Raw genomic sequence first — 23,071 nt, 5'->3', positions numbered from 1 at the left:
AGTGGACCAAAGCCATGGTGGCAATCTGATAGCCTCACAGGGAGAGTGAGGGCCAGGGCACTGGCTTGTGAAAAATGCCAGAACCTTCACAGGAACCATGGGAAGACGGGTAGTGAATAAAGATGAAGGCAAGAAACGCACACAACACCACCCACATGACAGTCCTAATTTCCATTTCCTGTCTGCAAAATGGACAGAATTATTCCAGCTTACCACCTAACAGAAGAAAAGGAATAACCAAGCTACAAAAGACTGGGGAGATATGAAGATGTGTTTGGGAGAAAGAAGACATGGGGCAGAGATATTTGTTCCTGGTGACTGTCTAAATGATCTTGACATGACCGTTATTTTCTCAACAGGCTAGACAGTTCTCGTCACCAGAATGACATTTTTTAAAAGTTTATTTATTTTGAGAGAAAAAGAGAGCACGAGCGAGGGGAACAACAGAGAGGAGAGAGAGAATCCCAAGTAGGCTCTATGCTGACAGCACAGACTGGGGCTCGATCTCACAAACTGTGAAATCATGACCTGAGCTGAAATCCAAGAGTCAGATGCTTAACCGAATGAGCCATCCAGGCACCTTAGAATGACATTTTAAAAGAGGAAAAGACAGACTAAGTATGCAAAGAATACTGGAGCACCTGCATGGCTCAGTCAGTTAAGCATCTGACTTTGGCTCAGGTCATGATCTCACGGTTCGTGAGTTTGAGCCCCGCACTGGGCTATCAGCACAGAGCCCACTTCAGATTCTCTGTTCCCCACCCCCTCTATCTCAAAATAAACAAACTTAAAAAAAAAAGAAACACAGTCTATTAATTAGAAAAAAATGTTTAAATATGTAAAGAATAAAGAGAAAGAAATTCAAATAAAGAAAACCAGCCAACCATAAGAAAAAGACAAGAAAGGATCAGAGAAAATCTTCAGAAACAATCACAAAACAAGTGATAAAATGGCAATAAATACGTATCTATCATTAATTACTTTGAATGTAAAGAGACTAAATACTCCAATCAAAAGACACAGGGTGTGAAAAAGGACAGCCTAACTGCCTATTAAGAGACTCACTTCAGACCTAAGAACACCTGCAGATTGAAAGTGAGGGGATGGAGGAATGCCTGGTGGCTCAGTCTGTTAAGCGTCTGATTCTTGGTTTCATCTCAGGTCCTGATCTCACAGTTTGTAAGTATGAGCCGCACGTCAGGTTCTGCACCAATAGTGCAGAGCCTGCTTGGGATTCTCTCTCTCTCTCCCTCTCTCTCTGCCCATCCTGTGTCCGTTCTCTCTCTCTCTCTCAAAATATATAAATAACTTTAAAGAAAAAAGAAAAAAAAGTGAGAGGATGGAAAAACATTTATCATGCAAATGGAGATCAAAAGAAAGCCCAAGTAGCGATACATATGTTGGACAAACTAGACTTTAAAACAAAGACTGTAGGGGCACCTGGGTGGCTCAGTCAGTTAAATGTCTGACTTTGGCCCAAGTCATTATCTCACAGTTTGCGGGTTCGAGCCCTGCATCAGGCTCTATGCTGACAGTGTGGAGCCTCCTTGGGATTCTCTCTCTCTCTCTCTCTCTCTCTCTCTCTCTCTCTCTGTCTCTCTCTCTCTGCACCCCCCCCAACTTGTGCTGTCTCTGTTTCTCTCCAAATAAATAAAATTTTTTTTAAATTTTTTTTTAACGTTTTATTTATTTTTGAGACAGAAAGAGACAGAGCATGAACGGGGGAGGGGCAGAGAGAGAGGGAGACACAGAATCGGAAGCAAGCTCCAGGCTCTGAGCCATCAGCCCAGAGCCCGACGCGGGGCTCGAACTCACGGACCGCGAGATCGTGACCTGAGCTGAAGTTGGACGCTTAACCGACTGAGCCACCCAGACGCCCCATCAAAATAAATAAACTTTAAAAAAAATTTATAACAAGTGACAAAGAAGGGCACTATATCATAATAAAGGGGACAATCCAACAAAAAGATCTGACAATTGTAAGTATTTACGCACCCAACTTGAGAGCACCCAAATACATAAAACAGCTAATAACAAACAAAGGAACTCATGGATTATAATACAATAATGGTAGGGAACTATAGTTTTTAAATTTTTATTTATTTTTAAGTAGGTGCCACACATGGAACCCAACGTGGGGCTTGAACTCACAACCCTAAGATCAAGACCTGAGCTGAAATCAAGAAACAGACGCTTAGCTGAATGAGTCACCCAGGCACCCCAATAGTAGAAAAACTAACACCCCATTTACATCAACACACAGATCATCTAAACAGAAAATATACAAAGAAACAATGGCTTTGAGTGACACACTGGACCAGATGCATTTAACAGATACATTGAGAATATTCCATCCTAGGGGGGGCCTGGGTAGATCAGTTGGTTGAGCATCTAACTCTTGATTTTGGCTCAGGTCATGATCCCAGGGTCGTGGTATTGAGCCCCACATCAGGCTCTGTGCTGAGCATATGGAGCCTGCTTGAGATTCTCTCTCTTACTGCCCCTCCCCTGCTCTCTCACTCTAAAATAAAATTTAAATTTAAAAATTTTAAAAAGAGGAGGCACCTAGGTAGCTCAGTCGGTTAAGCATCCGACTTCAGCCTAGGTCATGATCCTGTGCTTTGTGGGTTTGAGCCCCACGTCAGGCTCTGTGCGGACAGCTCGGAGCCTGGAGCCTGCTTCGGATTCTATGACTCCCTCTCTCTGCCCCTCCCCTGCTCACACTCTGTCTCTGTCTCTCTCTCTCTCAAAAATAAACAAACATTAAAAAATCTTTTTAAAAAAATAAATAAAAACTTAAGGGGGGACTCCTGGGTGGCTCATTCAATTAAGCATCTGACTCTTGATTTCAGCTCATGTCATGACTCATAGTCGTGAGATGGAGCCCTGCCTTGGGCCCCTCATTGGGCTCAGAGCTGGGCATGGAGCCTGCTTAAGATTCTCTCTCTCCTCTCCTTCTGCCCCTTCCCTGATCACACTCCTGCTCTCTCTCTCTCAAAAAAAAAGGTAAAACAACTCCACTTATGGTAGCATCCAAAAGCATACAGTTCTTAGGAACATAAATTTAACAAATGATATTCATGCCCTCTACCCTAAAAAGTACAAGCCCTTAGTAAGAAAAATTAAGAACACTCAAACATAGATATACCATGTTCATGGATTGCTAAAATGTCAATTCTCCCCCAAATTAGGATGACCAATCATCCCAGTTTGCCTGGGACCAAAAGGGTTCCCAAGATGCATGATTATCAATTCTAAAGTCAGGGCAGTCTCAGGCAAACCAGGATGTATAAGGGACATGGGGAGAGGTGGAAAGATCCTTCTATCACCTCCCTTTCACCAGTCTGACCTGCCTGATCAGACTGCCCCCCAAATCACATGCCAGAGAACTCTTGCCCAACTAAATCACAGGCCAATCCTGCAGTGCCCACACATGTCACAGTGGGATGGAAAAGACTCTGTGTGAATCAGCCAACCTCTCTATGTTTATTTATTTTGAGAGACAGAGAGAGTTGAGAGAGAGTGTGCTCTTGAGGGGCAGAGAGAGAGGGAGAGAGAGAATCCCAAGCAGGCTCAGAGCTGATACAGCAGAGCCTGATGTGGGGCTCGATCTCACAAAGCATGAGATCATGACTCCAGCCAAGATCAAGAGTCAGACCCTTAGCCAACTAAGCCGCCCAGGCACTCGAACCAGCCAACTTCTAGAACATAGCCTCCCATTCAGCTATCCCCCCTTGAAGTGAACATGAAGGAAATAGGCTGACTCTATTTTCACCTTGTACACGAGCAGCTCTTAATGAAGTATGCATTAAAACACAAGCACACTCAGAAGAGCACCTGACACATGAATGGATTAATGAAGCAAGTATTTAGAAAGAGCCACAGGCATTTTTATTCAAAGAAAACAGATGGAAGGCCATGCTAGGGGTGAAAGAGTAGGGACACCGCAGCTATAAATTTCAGGAGAAAGGAACAAACTGTTTGGCCAAGTGGCCTTCCCTCTCTTACCCTGGGAAGCCATCATTAACTTTTCACCACCCCAGGAGGTGTGGTCCCAGAGTAACCACTGATTCAGCCAAACAAATACAGGTGTCCCCCACCCCTAACCACCTGCAGTGGCTCAGCTTGCAGAGCAGATATTTCCCTCCAGTTTCCAGAGCTCACCCCTTTCATTTGTTAATGTCACTTGCTTATTAGAAACAAACAAACAAACAAACAAAAAGAGACAGGAAGACTGGAGCACAAAAGAAGAGTTAGCTCTTGGCCCATACGTTAAAGATGTCCCTCTTTTTAGGAGAATGCTCTCAGTCTGGGAACTATTTTTCTCACCAGAGGGAAGTTGAGGTGGAGAGTGAAGAGGGAAAGAAAAGACACAAAACAAGGAGAAAATATAAACTCCTCCTTAAATTCAGGTCTGCACCAGAAAGTGGAAACTCCAGTCACTTGTCCGCTCAACCAGGACATTCCTACCTCATATTTTATGAGGCCCCAGGAGTTCCAGGTCCAGAAGCCCAGGAGGAGAACCCAGCAGAGTACCATGGGTTTATAAAGCTGGTGGTGGCCACCTCTCCTTCCCTCCCTGTGCTTTGTCTGAGCTGGCCAACAGCATTCCCCATGCACAAATACTTTTATATGGGAGTAAATGAGCCTCACCAAAAAAAAAAAAAAAAAAAAAAAATCTACAGCAAAGGAACCAAATTGATCTTTTTTGTCTTTTGCTAACATTTTGCTCTTCACCACAAAGTAACAGTACCCGCAAGAGTGCACCATTGTTCTTCCTTGCCTTCCTGGAAGCCCATATTTGCTTCTGAAAGTCAATGCTGCCAGATTCAGGAAAGCAAGTGAACAGAAACTTCTAATTTCTTTGTGGGGAAGCAGCTCCTCCTTCCTTCACCACATTCTGGGACTGAGATGGCCCAAGAGCTGTCTTGATGCAGTTCTCTGATGTGACCCCAGGACCCCAAGTTAAATCAGTAATTATCAATTCTATTCAAAATAACCCCCCTCCCCATGTGCATCCATTGGCCTGCATCAAATAAGATCTTTCTCCATTCTGCTATCCAAATTGTCCTAATAGGTGGTTTTGTGCAAATTCTGGCTAAAATGTCCAAATTCTTATCAGGACACTGTTAAAAACCTCAACACCATTCCTTCTAAGAGACCCAAGTCAGGGGTGATGACCCAGCGTAAAGACCCCTGTTACTGTTCACTCCACAGGCTATAGTGTCCGTAGCATCCTGAGTTTTGCAACAAGGCAGCAGTATCTAGTGGGTGGAGAATCAGAGTACTTGGCGACATGTTTTCTTTGTCCACTGCACTGTTCAAATGGCAGAAAACAGGGCCAACCCAGGAACCAGCATTCTCCACTGCTTGATGGGCCCCAGGAGGTAGTACCATGGCTGCCTCTGGCTTAGCACAAGTGCTCTGTGTCACCCTCAGGTCCAGACCCCAACTCCATCCACTCCTTCTCTGCAATACTCTTTCTCACCCTTTGAAAGGGGGTGGGGGAACAGAGAATGCAACCACTAATTCAAACCAGAAAAACAGAGGACACAGAGCTGGAAAGAGTTTTTCATCCAGCCTGTCTGAAAGACCCCTTCCCTGTGAGAATTTTGGCCTGGCTACTTAGCTCTCTGCTATTAGAGTCAGAAACCGATTTTCTTCACTAATTCCCACAAGTCAAAGGTGATGAAATGTGTGTATGTGGCTTTGCAAATGAGCTCTCTTTTGCTTTTAACAGAAGAGTTAAAGTGGTCTGCCCCCAACAAAAGTGGGGCAGGGGTACCAGAAAGATGGGAACGCACGGAGATGAAAAGCCAAGGTTTAGTTAGCCTCACTGGCCCCGATATTGAGACATCATCTCTGAGCAGATGATACACAACATCAAGTGCCTCTTGTACCCTCCCAACCCCCACCCCACCCCCCTTCTCCCAGAGGACGTAAAACAAATGTTTTATTTGCTCCACGGAAGGAGGAGGATTTATGGACTGAGGGGGGGGGGGGGGGGTGTCCTTGGTAGGAGTCAAAATTCAGGGCTGGACAACTGGTGACTTGTCAACAGCACACCATCAAATGGTCGTCACTACCCCACTCTTAAATGCAAACAAACGAGACTGTGGCGGGGCGCTGACAAGCCCTCCAAGCCCTCCGGAGTTTAGTGGTGGGTGTCAAAGACCGCTCAACGGTGGAGTGCTTTCGTTTCTCAAATGAAGCTATTTTATACAAGCAGAAAGTTGCTGTCTGTCTTCTAACAAACGGGCTCTCTGAAAAGGCTGAAAAGGAGGAATTCTTTCTATTTAGGCTAATGGGATGGGCTGTGTTCAGAGCACCATTTGTCATCTCTTTTTCCCAAGCAGTTAATCACCCCAAACCTTCCACGAGGCCCTGAACCGCGAGACCACCACACCACCCAGTACAGAAGGGCATAGAAACCACAGACTTGTCCGCTCCAAGCCTGTAACTTTAATAAATATAAATAAATAAATAAATAAATAAATAAATAAATAAATAGATTGATTGATTCACTGATTCATTCATGCATTTAAAAAAAGCAGCAACCAGTTCAGAATCAGTATCCTTCCTAAGCACATTCATTCATTCATTAAAAAAAAAAAAGCAGCAACCAGTTCAGAATCCGTATCCTTCCTAAGCATACTCATGGTGCAGGGGCAGAGGCCTCTGTCTCCTGACCCCAGTCTGCGTACCCCGTGGCTCCTCCAGAGCATCACTTTTCTAAGTAGAAAGTTCCTTCGGCCGGGAACCTGTTGGCTCCACTGGCTGAAAGACTTGGGATATGGAGGCATCCCGGAGTTGGCCCAGGGCAGCGGCCAGGCAGACCTGGGGGGAGCTGAGCTTCAGTGTCCTGGCAGGAAGAAATGTCTTGGGAGGACGGCCCTCCTCCAGCAGCCCACGGGCCGCCCATCCCCTCTTCCCCCGGCTCCCGCGGCCTCAGAGCAGAGCCCGGGCAGCACACGTCCCCGGTGGCCAGGGCTCCGTCCCCGCGGCCCGCGCGGGGCGCCCCTCCCGCCCGGGCCCCGCACTCACCCACCGCCCGGATGCGGAAGCCGCGCGGGGGGCGCAGCGCCCGGCGGCACCAGGCGTCGCGCAGCACCTGCAGGCTAGCGGGAGGCGCGTGCACCAGCAGCACCCCGCGCCGCAGCCAGCCCTGGAAGGCCAGCCGCGAGGCGGCGCGCGCCAGCCGCGAGTTCCAGAAGCAGCGCGCGTTGGCGCGGCGGAACGCGCGGAAGATCGCGCGCCCGCCAGGCTCCTCCGTGCCCGCCGCCGCCGCCTCCTCCGCCTCCAGCCTGCACAGCACCAGCGCCAGCGAGCCCGGCGCCAGCTGCACAGGCCGGGCCATGCCGCCACGGGTGGCCGGGGCCCGCAGCCTAGCGCATGGTCGGGAGCGAGCACCGGCGGCGGGAGGAATCGGCTTACTGCGCGCGGCGCCGGCTGCCGGGGGAACGGGCTCCTGGGGGCGGGGACGGCTGTGCTCGGCGGGTTGGGGGGTGGGGCGGGACGCGAGGCCTGGGAGCGGCCACGGTCCTCGACCGCCGGCGCCCAATGGGGGTTTCCAAGGGCTGAGTTACCAGGCCTTGCTCCACCCCAGGCAGGACTCCGCCGCCCTGCCCCCCCATTGCCTCCCCCACCCCTGTGTCTCTCTGCACTTCCCAGCTCCCGGGGCAACCGAGAGCTCCCCTACCCCGGGGCGGGGGGGGCCGCGCTGGGGCTTTTCCAAGTCCTACGGGGGCCCCCGCAGCCCCCGAGAGCCTCTTTCAACCGCGGCGCGAGTAGCACGGCCAGTTGGTCCCCAGAGCTGAGCCGACCGGAGTGGCCGCCATCTCCCTGGCTTTGGGATCCTTCCTAGTGAGAGAGGCGACCAGGGACAACCGGCGGGTGTCAAGGACCTCGCTCGGGTCCGGGAGTCTGTAGACCCAGGTTTGAGTCTCGGTCTGCTGTTTTGCTCGCTACTTCCCTTGTCTCCGAACCTCCGTTTACTGTCCTGTAAAATGAAGAGTTGGAACTGAAATCTAAGAATTCTAAAATTCTTTCTACACATGAATTTCTGAGGTCTGGGATCTAGCTCCTCCCCCAACCCCCGGATATCCTATACACTTAGGTGGTGAGGGAAGTAAAGTGTTCCAGAGGTGCCACCCCGATTGGCGAGGCTCAGTGGTGAAGTCCGTGGAATTCAGCCTTGGCTTGGCCCCGGGCATTCCCAAAAGACTGAGAAACCGTCTTGTCCCAGGAGCTCCCAGGACTGAAGGGAGAGGGGCTTGTGATCTATCAGGCTCTAGCCAGAGCTTCTGAGTGAGGTGGTCCAGCTCATATGCTGAGGACAGAGGCTGGAACCTCATATGCTGGGGACAGAGGCTGGGTGAGAGCTCCTGGAGGAAAGACAGGTTAATGAGAGGTAGGGCGTTTGTTATTACTACTAGAAATTGGCCCTATAAGAGGGAGGAGGGATGCTTGGCCAGACCCGGGGGTCATTCCAGACTTTCCGCTCCCTCAGCTCATCAATCATCAATAACAACCATAATAATCGGAGATCATCTATACCCTGCTTCTTGTAAATCATTCTTGTAATGATAGATGATGTTATTAAATGATGATAGCTAACATTTATTGAACACTATACACTGGGGGCATTAATTTCACAACTCTGTGTTAACTACTGTTAGTATTTCTATATATTTTTAAGTTTACTTATTTATTTTGAGAGAGACAGAGATGGCGGGGGTGTGCAGAGAAAGGGAGAGAGAGAGAATCCCAAGCAGGCTTCACACTGTCAGTGCAGAGCCAGATGCGGGCTCGATCTCACTAACCAGGAGATCATGACCTGAGCCAAAACCAGGAGTCTTATGTTCAACCGGCTGAGCCACCCAGGTGCCCCAGTATCTCTATATTTTTTATAGATGAGGAAACTGCAAGCCGTGTTTGATCAAGAAGTGCGACCTGATCACACAGGTGATAAGAGATGGAGTTGGGCAACCACTGGTCAGGGTTCCTTATGACAAATAAGTCAGACACAATTTTCTTTCTTTCTTTCTTTCTTTCTTTCTTTCTTTCTTTCTTTCTTTCTTTCTTTCTTTCTTTCTTGTTTATTTATTTTTGAGAGAGAGAGAGAGAGTGCAAGCAGGGAAGGGGCAGAGAGAGAGGGAGACACAGAATCCACAGCAGGCTCCAGGCTCTGAGCTGTCAGCACAGAGCCCGATGCGGGGCTCAAACCTACGAACCTCAAGATCATGACCTGAGCCGAAGTCAGAGACTTAATCGACTGAGCCAGCCAGGTGCCCCGAGTCAGACACAATTCTCAATTCAAATAAACATGCAAACCTGAGACAACCATCTCACATCTGAATTCTGACTCTGATGGCGATGGATGGGTAAATACAGCAGGGAGTCTAAATGAACTATACTCCTATGCCTGTATAAGCTCCACAGTGAGGGCTGTTTCTTCCGGTGAGTTCTCTTTATGGTAACCCTAACCTTGCAGGATCAAGGATACCTTTGCTGTGTTTCCCATCCTGGAGAACTATAACTTTTGTCTCTGTTATCTCTAGCATCTGGCACAGTGTCTTTTCCATTATAATAAGGGTAATGATAATTCTCGTTTATTCTCAGCTCACTCTATGCCTAGAACTGTACTAAGGGTTTTACATGTGCAATCTAATTTTATCCTCAAATTTTACCCTCTGAAAAGGGTAATATTAAGCCACACCTTCCACAAGAAGAACAAAAGCTAGGAAAAAAGAAAAAAGGAAGGAAGGAAGAGAAAGAAAGAAAAAGAAAGAAAGAAGAGAAAAAGAAAGGAAAAGAAAGCTTAGATAGCTTAGGCCACTTGCCTATGAGGACGAGGCTAATGGACGGTGAAGCAGAGGTGCCAACATTGTCCACACACCAGGCTAGATGAGGAAGCCCAGACACGATGCCCTGACTCACTGGACCTGTCGCCTGGTCTGAAAAATTGTCCTGAGCTTGCTTCTGTCTCCCAAGCACTTGAACTGGAAATATACAATCAGGCCCTTGTTAGCTACAGGGATGCTGTGAAGTAGACCTAGCTATGAGGTTTCACGGCCTGAAATTATGAGGTAGAACTGTCTTAAACTGTGGAAACATTCATTCAGCTGTGTGACATTTCCATTATCATTTTACTTAAGCTAGTCCAATTAACAAAACAAGGGGGAAGACTGTAGGAGGAAAATTGTATTTATTTTTATTTTAAGTTTATTTATTTATTAACTTTTATTTTGTTTCATTTATTTATTTATTTATTTAAAAAATTATATTTTGAGAGAGAAAGAGCACAGGGAAGGGGCAGAGGAAGAGAAAGAATCCCAAGCAGGCTCCACACCCAGCCGAGAACCCCATTTGGGCTCGATCTCCAGACCATGATGACATGATGACCTGAGCCGAGATCAAGAGTCGGACACCCAACCAGCTGAGCCACTCAGGCACCCCTAGTTTATTTATTTAAGTAATGTCTACACCCAGTGTGGGGCTCAAGCTTATGATCCTGAGATCAAGAGTTGCACGCTCTTCCAACTGAGCAACCAGGTGCCCCTGTAAGGAGAGAAATTTAAACTACAGCCAAATATGCATCCACTTGTTTTCCCAAAGGATCAGTTACCTCACAAATATCCCCAAATTCCTCCCAAATGGAACACGTCTTAAGAGTTCATGGAAAGGGGCGCCTGGGTGGCTCAGTCGGTTAAGCGGCCGACTTCGGCTCAGGTCATGATCTCACGGTCCGTCCGTGAGTTTGAGCCCCGCGTCGGGCTCTGTGCTGACAGCTCGGAGCCTGGAGCCTGTTTCAGATTCTGTGTCTCCCTCTCTCTCTGCCCCTCCCCAACTTGCGCTCTGTCTCCCCCTGTCTCAAAAATAAATAAAAAAACGTTAAAAAAAAAAAAAGAGTTCATGGAAAACAAGGTCTCCAACCTGAATGGCCAGTGTTACGTGGCAAAACTAGAGAAACAGAATCTTCTCAGGGGCCCTCCATCTTTGCGATCTCTGGACACTAGACACAGAAACGTTTTTAGAAGACAGATTTGGTATCATTCTCCACTTAAAGAGGGACACAGTAGTCAAACTAAAAGGTACACTAAAAAGTCTCATGATAAAAGGATTTTTAAATATTTTTTTTCAGTGAAATCTATGCCTGAAAAAGAACAAAGTCATTCTAACACTATATATACATCTAAAGAACATGCTATGTAGTTAAAAAGATTGAGACAAAACTTTATGTACTGATTGATATAAGACAGTATCCCAGAAAGCTATATCTGTATCTATATCAATATAGATGTTTTATGTATGTATGTATGTATGTATGTATTTAGAGAGAGAGAGAGCCTGCACTCGCATGAGTAGGGGACAGGCAGAAAGAGAGGGAGAGAATCTCAAGTAGGCTCCACACAGCATGGAGCCAGACAAGGGACCTGATCCCATGACACTGAGATCATGACCTGAACCAAAATCAAGAGTTGAAGCCTTGGGGTGCCTGGGTGGCTCAGTTGGTTGAGTGTCTGACCTCAGCTCAGGTCATGATCTCACAGTCCGTGAGTTTGAGCTCCGCGTCGGGCTCTGTGCTGACAGCCTGTTTCAGATTCTGTGTCTCCCTCTCTCTCTGACCCTCTCCCGTTCATGCTCTGTCTCTGTCTCAAAAATCAATAAACATTAAAAAAAAATTTTTTTTTAAAAAGAGTTGGAGCCTTAACCGACTGAGCCACCCAGGCGCCACCCCCCCCACCCGATATAATTTTTTAAGTAATCTCCACACCCAACATGGGACTCAAACTCATGACCCTGAGATCAAGGGTCACATGCTCTTCTGACTGAGCCAGCCAGGCACCCCCCAACATATTTTGAAGTAAAAAAGAAAGACCCACTACTTGCATTTAAAACATGGGGGTGGGGGGAAAATGGGCATATATATTCATGTGTGGCTGGAAAATCTCTGGAAGGGTACTGGTCATCACAGAGGTCATCTGTAGAGAGAGGAATGGGGAACAAGATCAAAGGAAGGCTTATTTTTCACTGTGTATTACCATGTGCAAATACTTGTTCAAAAAATACTTTCAAGGGGCGCCTGGGTGGCTCAGTCAGTTAAGCATCTGACTTCAGCTCGGGTCATGATCTCCCGGTTCATGAGTTCAAGCCCTGCGTTGGGCTCTTTGCTGTCAGCACAGAGCCTGCTTAAGATCCTCTGTCTCGGGGCGCCTGGGTGGCTCAGTCGGTTAAGCATCCGACTTCAGCTCAGGTCACAATCTCGCGGTCCGTGAGTTCAAGCGTCGGGCTCTGTGCTGACAGCTCGGAGCCTGGAACCTGCTTTGGAGTCTGTGTCTCCCTCTCTCTCTGACCCTCCTCCGTTCATGCTCTGTCTCTCTGTCTCAAAAATAAATAAACGTTAAAAAAAAAAAGAAAGCTGATATTCAAAAAAAAAAAAAAAATTAATTAATTAAAAAAAAGATCCTCTGTCTCTCTCTGCCCTCCCCCCACCCTCATGTATGCTGTCTCTCTCTCTCTCTCTCTCAAAAGTAAACTTAAAAAAAAAAGATTTCATTTGGTTTAGAAAACAACCTGAAGGAGGAACAAAAGCATGCCTGCTACATTTGTAATTGCTATGGAAGATAAACCTGATCATTTGATGCTCATATCTTCCTGGGGTCTGTCCTGAGTAGAGCATTCAATGCTTCTCTTACTCTAACCCCAGCCTGTCTTTCTAGCTTCATCTCCATTTCTATCTTTGCTCTACTCCTGCAATCCACACAAGGACGGGGTACTCCAGGTACACAAAATTGCACATCTTCCCATGTTTTTGCTCACATTATTCCATCTGCCTGGAAGGCTTTCCCCCTTTCCACCAGGTGATATCCTCCAAAGCTCAGCTCGTGAAGCCTGAGACAAATCCAGCAAGGTATCATCTGTTCTTGGAGCACATTGTTAACCCTTTAAAACCCCTGTGTGTTAAGGGCTGTAATACTTAATTATCTGTCAATTATCAGGCAACCTGAGATCCCTGGAGGGCCAGCCTCCTGACTGACTCATCTCTGTCACCCAGCACACAGTCCAGTACCTGAGCCGTAGATTCATTCTGCTTGCATCAAGTCCAGTTTAACTAGTACTCCATCTAGAATAACTCCACTTTTGCTGCTTCCCACTAGCCTGGGGTCATCACACACCAAAGCATTTCTGGGTTGTGGGTGATTCACAGGAAGACCTGGTTATCCAACAGCCAATGCCAGGGCAAAGCCTCAAGGAATAGACACACCCAGGCCATACCCACACATTTGGAGTGCAGTGGTTTCTCTGGAGTCTGTTTACAGCACACATGTTACACTGAGGATGATGTTTTGATGAACTGCTTCAAAATATTTTTCCAAACCAAAATTCATCGGGCTGAAGGTCCTCCCCGCTTAACTCAGAAAATCAAGCTTTAGGGCACCTGGCTGGCTCAGTTGGTTGAGCAGCTAACTTTGGCTCAGGTCATGTTCTCGCAGTTCATGAGTTCAAGCCCAGTATCCAGCTCTGTGCTGACAGCTCAGAGCCTGGAGCCTGCTTCGAATTCTGTGTCTCCTTCTCTCTCTGCCCTTCCCCGGCTCACACTCTGTCTCTCTCTCTCAAAAATAAATAAAACTTTTTAAAAAATTTTAAAAAGACAATCATGCCTTGACATCTAAGGCTGATTTAGAAATCATTTTCTGTCTGGCTTGTCTTTATTTATGACCATTTCTGCTTCCACAGCATGTTTTTTCCCCTGTTCCAGAAAAAAGGAAAGAAGAAAGAAAGAAAAGAAAGAACGAACAAATCCTGGAGACTTTTGTTTGTATTTCTCAAGGAGCAATGTAAGGCTTTGCTAAGCAACTGTGTTGATGCAAAGAGCAGAGAAGAGGAGGTGGGGGCAGGGGAAAGGCATTTAATACCATTTCTTTACACACACACACACACACACACACCACAAATTACCTCCATTATTCTAGCCACTGAACTCAGACAATACAAGACTCTGGACCATGGTAGCCTTTCCTTTAAAAAGAGAGTAAAAATACTTAGCCAACCGAAGAACGTCTTAGGGTCCCTTCCAGCTTCCTGGTGCTACAACTCCACTTTCACACCCAAAGATAGAAACCCAAATGTAGTTTAAATAGTCATTGAGTCCAATGAGACACTAAGGGACGCAAATTCAGAGGCTGAGAGCTGGATATCCCAAAGCTGATTCTGATTTGCCTTTGAACAGTCCACTTTATCTCTCCAATGGCAAGAGGCCAACAGAGAAATAAATATTGGAGAAAAAAGGATCCTTAGTTTGGAACACTTAAAGGCTAAGAATATTGGAAGCCCCATGATTCTGACGTGAGAAGTGTTCAAGAAAAAATTATTCCAACACTTGCTAAAATGGTAAGGAAGACTTTATTCAAAACTTTGCAAAGTCTAGACAGCAGAGAGTTGTAAAGCAAAGATAGCAGAGAAGCTTGGGATTTCAGCCAAGAAGCAGAGTGAGGGAGTTAGTGGATAGAAAATTACTAACAAGACTTCCGGGGTAGGGGGTTTCTTGCTAAACTGACCTAGTAGGACTCCTGGCTAAGGGCAGGTCAAGGTGGGGAGTGAAGAACTTGATCAGATATCAAGGGTCAGGGATTCATACTAAACTGACCTTGGCAGGATTCTTGCTAAGGCTGGACTGGGCAGGCAGAAGACACTTTGGGGCCCAAAGGTGAGGCTTATCCAGAAAGAAGGCTTGGAGGAGAGGCACCTGGCTGGCTGACTCAGTGGAGCACCTGACTCTTTATCTCAGGATCCTGAGTTCAAGCCCCACTTTGGCTGTGGAGCCTACTTAAAAAAAAAAAAAAAAAAAAGGAAAAAGAAAAAAAAAAAAAAGAAATAAGGCTTAGAGGAGCCTGACCCAAAGTTTGGTCAGGGAGAGTCTTTGTCAGGAACCAATACTAACTTCCTGCACTCTGCCCCTCCCCACTGGTTAAAGGAACTAACACTCAGAAAACATTTAAAACACCCTCATAATATTTTTTTTAATGTTTATTCATTTTTGAGAGAGAGAGCAAGCAGGGAAGGGGCAGAGAGGGGGACAGAGGATCCAAAGCAGGCTCTGAGCTGTTGGCACAGACCCCTATGAGTGGCTTGAACTCATGAACCACAAGATCATGACCTGAGCTGAAGTTGGAAGCTGAACCGACTGAGCCACCCAGGTGCCCCAATCCTTTTTTTTTTTTTTTTTTAATAATCTCTACCCCCAATGTAGGGCTCAGGGCTCAAACTCACAGCCCTGAGATCAAGAGTCACATGTTCTACCCACTGAGCCATTCAGGTGCCCCTATAACCCTATTTTTGTTTGGGGAGGGGGAACTGGAATTTTATCATTATATTACAAAAGATTATTTCTAGAAGGTGGAATTGCAAGCAATTTTTATTTCTTTCTTTGAGTTTTTCTATACTTACCAAAAAAAAATTTTTTTTAAGGCCCCAATAATGTTTGCTTTTAAAAGAAGTGAAGGCAGCTGTCTCTCCTGCACTGGGGCCATCGATGCCACTAAGCCTTCTAAACAAAATGAAGAGACTCTGTCATTCCACTTACCCATTGAACTTGGGGTCAGAGGGCAGGTCTCAGAGCTGGAAAAAATTACTTCCAGAAGGAAAGCTGCAACGCCAGCCTGTTTAAAAAACATGCAATGAAGTGCCCTGGAACCAGAGCAAGTCAGCAAAATTCTTATTATTTGAAACATGGAAAATCAAATTAACTCTTTCCCTACACCTTAAAAAAAAAAAAAAAAAAAAAAGGAATAAAGTATGCAGGCCTAAGGCAAGATGCCAAACTTAGTTTCAGGATTTTAAAGGAGAAACCACTTCTCTTTAGTTTTATTACAGCACAGGGTATAAAGCTGGGCCTCATATCCATTATTTCCATGCAAATCCCTTCAAAAATGAGTTGGCCGCACTCCAGATGCCCAGATCTCAAAGGAACTCTGTTTCCAGTGAGGCCCCTACCCTGTAGCTAGGAGTCTCTTTTCTCTACTTTGTTTTTTTTTTTTCTTTTTTAATTTTTTTAATGTTTCTTTTTGAGAGAGAGAGAGAAAGTTCAAGTGGGGGAGAAGCAGGGAGAGAGGAGGACCGAAGATCCCAAGCAGGCTCCACACCGACAGTGGTGAGCCTGATGTGGGGCTCTAACCCACGAAACATGAGGTCATGACCTAAGCTGAAGTCAGAGCTTTAACCGACTGAGCCACCCAGGTGCCCCTCTTCTTTGCTTTCATATGGAGGGAAGGGAGAAAAGATGCTGTCTTTTCTGTCACACACTGAAATTGTCTTGGATTGGGGAACAAACTGTTGCTTTGTCCTTCTCACAAGCTACCTGTTACCAGTTGTTTAAGCTTCATAACAGGAATGCAGGTTTACCTCGTGTTCATCTGTACCTTCTAGAACCACCCCCCCCCCCCCAACCCCAGCATGGCTCAAAAGCCAGACAATGGTTCTCTGAACAAGATGGTTAAAGAACAACAGTGTGATATGGAAGGACTGGATGTTCAAGTCGGTGCTAACCAACCCTGGTTTGGGACTGCATGGATGCAGTTCATTCAGCGTTCACTAGAGCATCCAAATAGAACAGGAGGCTTTGTAGAAATACCTATAATACAACAAGAAAAAGTACTTGGGGCGCCTGGGCGGCTCAGTTGGTTAAGCATCGTGAGTTTGAGCCCTACATCGGGTTCTCTGCTGTCAGCGTGGATTCTGCTTCCAATCCTCTGTCTCCCTCTCTCTTTTTCCCTCTCCCACCTCTCTCCTGCTCTCAGAAATAAGGAAAAAAAGAAAGAAAAAAAATACTTATTGAGCCTGCTAAATCCCAGGTGCTGCTTTGGTTAATAAAGAGGAAGACACAGGGGTGCCCTGGGGGCTCAGTCGGTTGAGTGTTGAGCTTCCGACTCCTGATTTCGGCTCCAGTCATGATCTCATGGTTTGTAGGGTCAGGCTCTGAGCAGACAGTGTGGAGCCTGTGTGGGATTCTCTCTCTCTCTCTCTCTGCCCTTCCCCTACTCTCTCTCTCTCTCTCTCTCTCTCCTCTCAAAATAAATAAGATGTTTAAAATAAAGAGGAAGACACAAAGATGGAGGAAACATTTCCATTCACTCAGATAGCTTGCAATCTAGTGTTTTTCAAAACATCAGAGCCTTGGGGCTCCTGGGTGGCTCCTGGTTGAGCGTCTGACTTGGGCTCAGGTCATGATCTCACGGTTTGTGAGTTCGAACCCCACATCTGGCTCTGTGCTGACAGCTCAGAGCCTGGAGCCTGCTTCAGATTCTGTGTCTCCCTCTCTCTCTGCCCCTCCCCTGCTCATGCTCTGTCTCTCTCCCTCTCAAAAATAAGTAAGAAAAAAAAAAAATCAGAGCCTTCATAACAAATTTATGGTGAGAAAAACAAAGCAGGGGAAGAGCATACAGTAAAAAGAATGAGCTATCAACTAATGCAATGGCTAGTGTAGACCTTACTTGGATCCTAATTTGAACAAACCAAATGTGAAACAATTATGAGAAATTTGAACACTGACGGGGTATTTGATACAAAAAAACAAAAGGAAAAACAAAGGGATACAAGAATGTGATTTATGAAGAAATGAATATGTTCTGAAAATACTTCCACCTTAAAAAAAATCAGCGCGTTGGGTAAGCTGTTTGGTGATTTTCTTTTCTGATCTTCAGTAAAAATGATTACTAACCCTCAGTCATCACCTCCTACAATAAGGTATATCCGGTAGCAGAGAGCTTATAAAATATACTTGCCAGTAAGTTGCAAAGACACTAACAATGTTTTAAGTTTATTTACTTATTTTGAGAAAGAGAGGATATGTGCACAAGGGGGGGGGGGAGCAGAAAGTGGGGGGGGGTAGAAAGAGAGAGAGGGAGAAACAGCAAAAAGAGAGAATCCCAAGCAGGCTCCACACTCTCAGCACAGAGCCCAATGTGGGACTCGAACCCACAAACTGTGAGATCATGACCTGAGCCGAAGTCAAGAGTTGGATGCTTAACTGATCCACCCAGGCACCCCCCCAAAACATTAACATTTTAAAATAACATCTTTGAAGGAGAAACATTTCTGTTTTCCAATAAACTCTGGGATCATACTTTCCCCACCCACCAGAAAGAAAGAAAAGGAAAGAGAAAGAAAGAAAGAAAGAAAGAAAGAAAGAAAGAAAGAAAGAAAGAGAAAGAAAGAAACCAGGAAAGAAAAAGAATAGCATTGGCAAAACAAAAAGAAAGGGTGTGAGCCTTCAAATAGAGATAGGAGGCTACAAATTTTGGTCTTGCTCTCAGGATGGTGACATTACTCCTCTTACTAGGACAAAGAATCACATTGAGAATATTAAGATTTATGTGGTTCCTTTAACTTAACTAATTTCCATTCCACATACATAACATTGCTTATGTTGACTTACACTCCTAGAATAGAATCAGGAAATCTACTATAGCTAAAAGGAACTTTGTTTCATTTGTTTCTGTTCCTCCCCATTCTGTCAAACCACACTGGATAAAGAGACCGTGGCCCACGGAAGTTAAGCCAGTGCTCAGGGTTCCACAGCTCAGTCACTAACTAGCTGGCGTGGGAGCGAGGGAAAGTTCCAAGTCTTGGTCAGAAGCAGAGGTCAGCAGTGCTTGCTCCTGTAGCACATATACTGAAATTGGAATGATACAGACATTAGAATGGCCCCTGAGCAAGGATGACACACAAATTTGTGAAATGTTCCACATTTTTTGGGTGATGTAAAGGGGGTTCAGAGTACACATATCTTGATGAGCAGCAAGAAATGTATAGGATTACTGAATCATTATATTGATTCTAATATAATAAAACTAGTATAACACTGTATGTTAATTATACTTGAATTAAAAAAGAATTATGGGGGCATCTGGGTGGCTCAGTCAGTTGAGCGACTGACTCTTGATTTCAATTTCAGCTCAGGTCATGATTCCAGGGTCGTGGGACCAAGCCCCAGGTCAGGCTCCTTGCTGAAAATGGATTTCTTTCTCCCTTTGCCCTTCTCCTCCACTTGCTCTCTCTCTCTCTCTCAAATTAAAAAAAAGAATTATGGCCTAAAAATAATAAAATAAAATAAAATAAAATAAAATAAAATAAAATAAAATAATAAAATAAAATAAAATAAAATAAAGCAGAGGTTGCAAATTATGGGTGCTAGGCCAAGTCTGGCCCACTGCCTGTTTTTGTATGGCCTGTAAGCTAAGGGTAATCTTTATATTTTTTAATGCTTGAAAGGAAAAAAAAAGGAAGACTATTTCTTGACATGTGAAAATTATATAAAACTCAATTTTTCACGTCCCTACTGTTGTGTTGGGAGATCGGCACATGCATTCACATATGTATGCTATGTGGCTGCGTTTGTCAGTCGAGTTGAGTGGCTCCAACAAAATCCGTATGGTCTGCAAAACCTAACCTATCTCTGTCTCCTCTCTGGCCCTTTACAAAAAAAGTTTGCAGAATCCTGGTCGAGAGCCCTATCGGCGCCAAGACTGCTTTGCAGAACAGGGCCAGACGTATGGCAAGGATCATTCCTTAGTGTACACACGACAGGCCTTCAGACCTCCGGGATCTAGTCCGTTGCTTTACATGTTCGATGCCGCTGAAGAGGGGAGAACTGGTAGCTGCCCCCTCGGTGTCCTTCAGCCGACATGCGGAGCTGAGGTGGGGTAATTTAGTTTCTGTTCTCACTGCCTACTCAATCACCGGCTCTCAGTGAAGCCTGTCAACAGGGAGACCAATTAGTGCCAATTTCTGTGTAAAAGGCGTTTCCTTCAGGCAAGACTGAGATCACCACTTCATTTCACACAAACAATTCAGGGTCACAAGGTTAACCCGGGTTAGATTCAAACCAGGGCTTAAAAAGTGCAAGGCAGCCTGCTTACCAATCCTTAGAGCTCTCCAGACTCCTTAGGAAAAAAGTGCCAAAGAATTCACCTCATTTACCAGACGGGGACCTAACACTTCGGGGGTAAACAGCCAACAGGCCCTGCAAATTTAATACCCCTCTACAAGATTACCCCCAGATTTCCCACAGATGTTTACGGCAAACTTTATTCGGGCCCTGTGTAGCAATCAGTTTCCTTGGAATTCAAAACCACCAGAGAGCAGGCCCTCTACTTCAGAAAACTGATTTTTTTAGGAAATCAGAGACCTCCAAGGGCCAGTGAGTTCTCAAAGCACACTTCTTTCTTTCTTTTTTTTAATGTTTATTATTTTTGAGAGAGAGAGCAGGGGAGGGGCAGAGGACCTGAAGCAGGCTCTGCACTGACAGCAGACAGAGCCTGATGTGGGTGGGGCTCGAACTCACGAACCTTGAGATCATGATCCAAACTGAAGTTAGACATTTAACTGACTGAGCCACCCAGGCGCCCCTCAAAGCACATTTCTTACGAGTGTAAATATCCTTTTGCATGAGGGGAGAAATGCATTTATAGGCAACCTTGTTTTATACTAGATTGTCTAAAAGTTTACTGTAAATAAACTTGCATGTGTATGTTAGAACATTTTAATAAGATGAGCAGAGCAAACCCTTTGGTAGATCATTTCATAAAGAATATCTCTTTCTGGGGCACCTGGGTGGCTCAGTCGGTTGAGCGCCCCACTTTGGCTCAGGTCATGATCTCACAGCTCACGAGTTTGAGCTCTACATTGGACTCTATGCTGACAGCTTGGAGCCCGGAGCCTGCTTTGGATTCTGTGTCTCCCTCTCTCTCTCTCTCTCTGCCCCTCCCCCACTCATGCTCCATCTCTCTGTCTCTAAAAATAAGTAAACTTTTTTAAAAATTAAAAAAAAAAGGAATATCTCTTTCTGGGGGCCACCTGCGTGGCTCAGTCTGTTGAGTGTCCAACTTTGGCTCAGGTCATGATCTCACAGCTCAGGCATTCGAGCCCAACATTGAGCTGTCAGCACAGAGCCCACTTCGGATTTTCTGTCCCTCTCTCTCTGCCCCTTCCCCGCTTGCACTCTCTCTCTCAAAAGTAAATCTTTTTTTTTTTTTTTTTAAAGAATATCTCTTTTCTTTTTTGAGAACTCGTAGTTATGTTATTCAAAAGAATCACATTGTTTTTATTTTTTAAAAATTTTTTAACGTTTATTTATTTTTGAGAGACAGAGCACCAGTGGGGAAAGGGCAGAGAGGGAGGGAGACACAGAATCTGAAGCAGGCTCCAAGCTTTGAGCTGTCAGTACAGAGCCTGAAGCAGGGCTCGAACCCACGAACTGTGACAACATGACATGAGCCAAAGTTAGATGCCTAACCGACTGAGCCCTCAGGTGCCCCAAATCTCATTATTTTTAAAAATTAAAATGCCACTGATGTAATATAACTTGCTTATTCTACCTACATCAAAATTATTCATTCTTACGTGGACAACTCCATGACATTCACGATATCAGGATTTTTTTAAATCATTTTTTAAAGTTTATTTATTTATTTTGAGAGAGACAGAGAGAGTATGAGCTGGGGAGGAGAAAGGGAGAGAGAGAGAGAGAGAGAGAGAGAGAGAGAGAGAGAGAGAGAGAATCCCAGGCAGGCTCTGCAGAGTCAGCACAGAGCCCGACAAGGGGCTCCAACTCACAAAACTGTCACGATTTGTTTTAACGTCAATGTAGCCTTTTTTCATTTGCCTAAAATTTCATTTATATTTTGAATATTAACAGTGTACATACACCCACAGTGTACCCGCTGCTCAGAAGAATTTGAAGCCCAATAATTGTTTTCTAATTCCTCACGGACATTCAAATTGCCAAATGATGGTAAGTAATTCACACTAGCAGACAACAGGAAAAGAATTCTTTTAAACTGATTACAATCGCTCAGAAAGGAGATTTGCTGGGGTTTTGTAATTTTTTAAATTTTGATTTAGTTTTATTTTTGGGGGGAGACAAAGCATGAGTGGGGAAGGGGCAGAGAGAGAGAGAGAGAGACAGAGCGAGAATCTTAAGCGGGCTCCAGGCCCAGAAGGGAGTCTGACGCAGGACTCATCTCACAGTCGTGAGATCATGACCTCGGCCAAAATCAAGAGTCACGAAGGCTCTGGGGGCACCTGGGTGGCTCAGTCAGTTAAGCATCCAACTTTGATTCAGGTCATGATCTCACAGTTTGTGGATTCAAGCCCCAGATTGGGCTCTCCGCTGTCAGCACAGAGCCCACTTTGGATCCTCTGTCTCCATCTCTCTCTCTGCCCCTCCCCGCTCCCTCTCTCTCTCTCAAAAATAAACATTAAAAAAAAGAGTTGAAGACTTAACCGATCGAGCCACCCGGGTGCCCCTAATTGATTTTATAAAAAATCCTTATTTTTGAGAGAGAGCACGCATAAGTCGGGGAGGGGCGGAGAGAGGGGGACAGAGGACCCCAAGCAGGCTCTGTGCTGACAGCAGAGAGCCCGATGTGGGGCTGGAACTCAAGAAACGCAAGATCACATCTGATACAGCCAAAAGGCCAAGAAGCGATGAGGAACCGTGAGATCATAACCTGCACTGAAGCCAGATGCTCAACCTATTGAGCCAAAGGCAGCCCTGATTTTTGTTTTTAAAGTTTATTTTTGAAAGAGAGAGAGAGAGAGCATATTCATATGTGAGTGGGGAAGGGGCAGAGAGAGAGAGAGAGAGAGAGAGAGAGAGAGAGAAGGAGAGAGAGAATCCCAAGCAGCGTCCATGTTGTCATGCTGTTGTGGAGAAGATACGGATTGTCCAAGGTCTAAGAGGTGAGTGTCAGCTCTCAGCAGTATTCTCCCTTCATAATACTTGGGGCTGTTCTCTCACTGGAGATTGGAGCTTTCCCTCCATTTTATATTTGTGTATTTTTAGTAGGTATGAAGAGAATCATGAGCAAATATGATTTTGTTTCACAATTTTTAATTCAACATACCATTCCCCACCCCCAAATGTTTGGGACAGCCGCTTGCTAAGCATCCGGAATGAAGAGGTGTGCTCTCTTAGCTTTCATCCATCCACTTTTCACCTTCAAACATTTTATGTACATGTGATTTTTTCATCATGGTCGATAACATCTCCATTCTTCGACCCCAAGCT

At 45.5% G+C, this 23,071-nt stretch overlaps 1 protein-coding gene and 1 non-coding gene across 3 annotated transcripts in view; one reads left to right on the top strand and one right to left on the bottom strand.

The window, feature by feature from the left end:
- The window catches only part of STOX1 (storkhead box 1), a 58,392-nt gene extending 50,922 nt beyond the window's left edge, over window positions 1–7,470 (bottom strand). Inside the window, exon 1 of one of the 2 annotated variants that reach the window (XM_019444364.2) lies at window positions 7,045–7,470. In XM_019444364.2, coding sequence (XP_019299909.2) covers window positions 7,045–7,357 — 313 coding nt within the window. In that variant the 5' untranslated portion in view covers window positions 7,358–7,470. The remainder of the gene's footprint in view (window positions 1–7,044) is intronic. The other variant, XM_019444363.2, reaches the window with a different exon arrangement.
- An 11,179-nt stretch (window positions 7,471–18,649) lies between these two features.
- On the top strand, window positions 18,650–18,753 carry LOC128772561 (U6 spliceosomal RNA). The gene has a single exon (XR_008416740.1). It is a non-coding gene; the product is annotated as a U6 spliceosomal RNA (small nuclear RNA).
- Window positions 18,754–23,071: the final 4,318 nt, after the last annotated feature.

Source organism: Panthera pardus, unplaced genomic scaffold, assembly GCF_024362965.1.
Source record: "Panthera pardus isolate Hobbes unplaced genomic scaffold, ASM2436296v1 HiC_scaffold_22, whole genome shotgun sequence".
NCBI lineage: Eukaryota > Metazoa > Chordata > Mammalia > Carnivora > Felidae > Panthera > Panthera pardus.
This window is presented reverse-complemented; position numbering and strand designations above follow the sequence as displayed.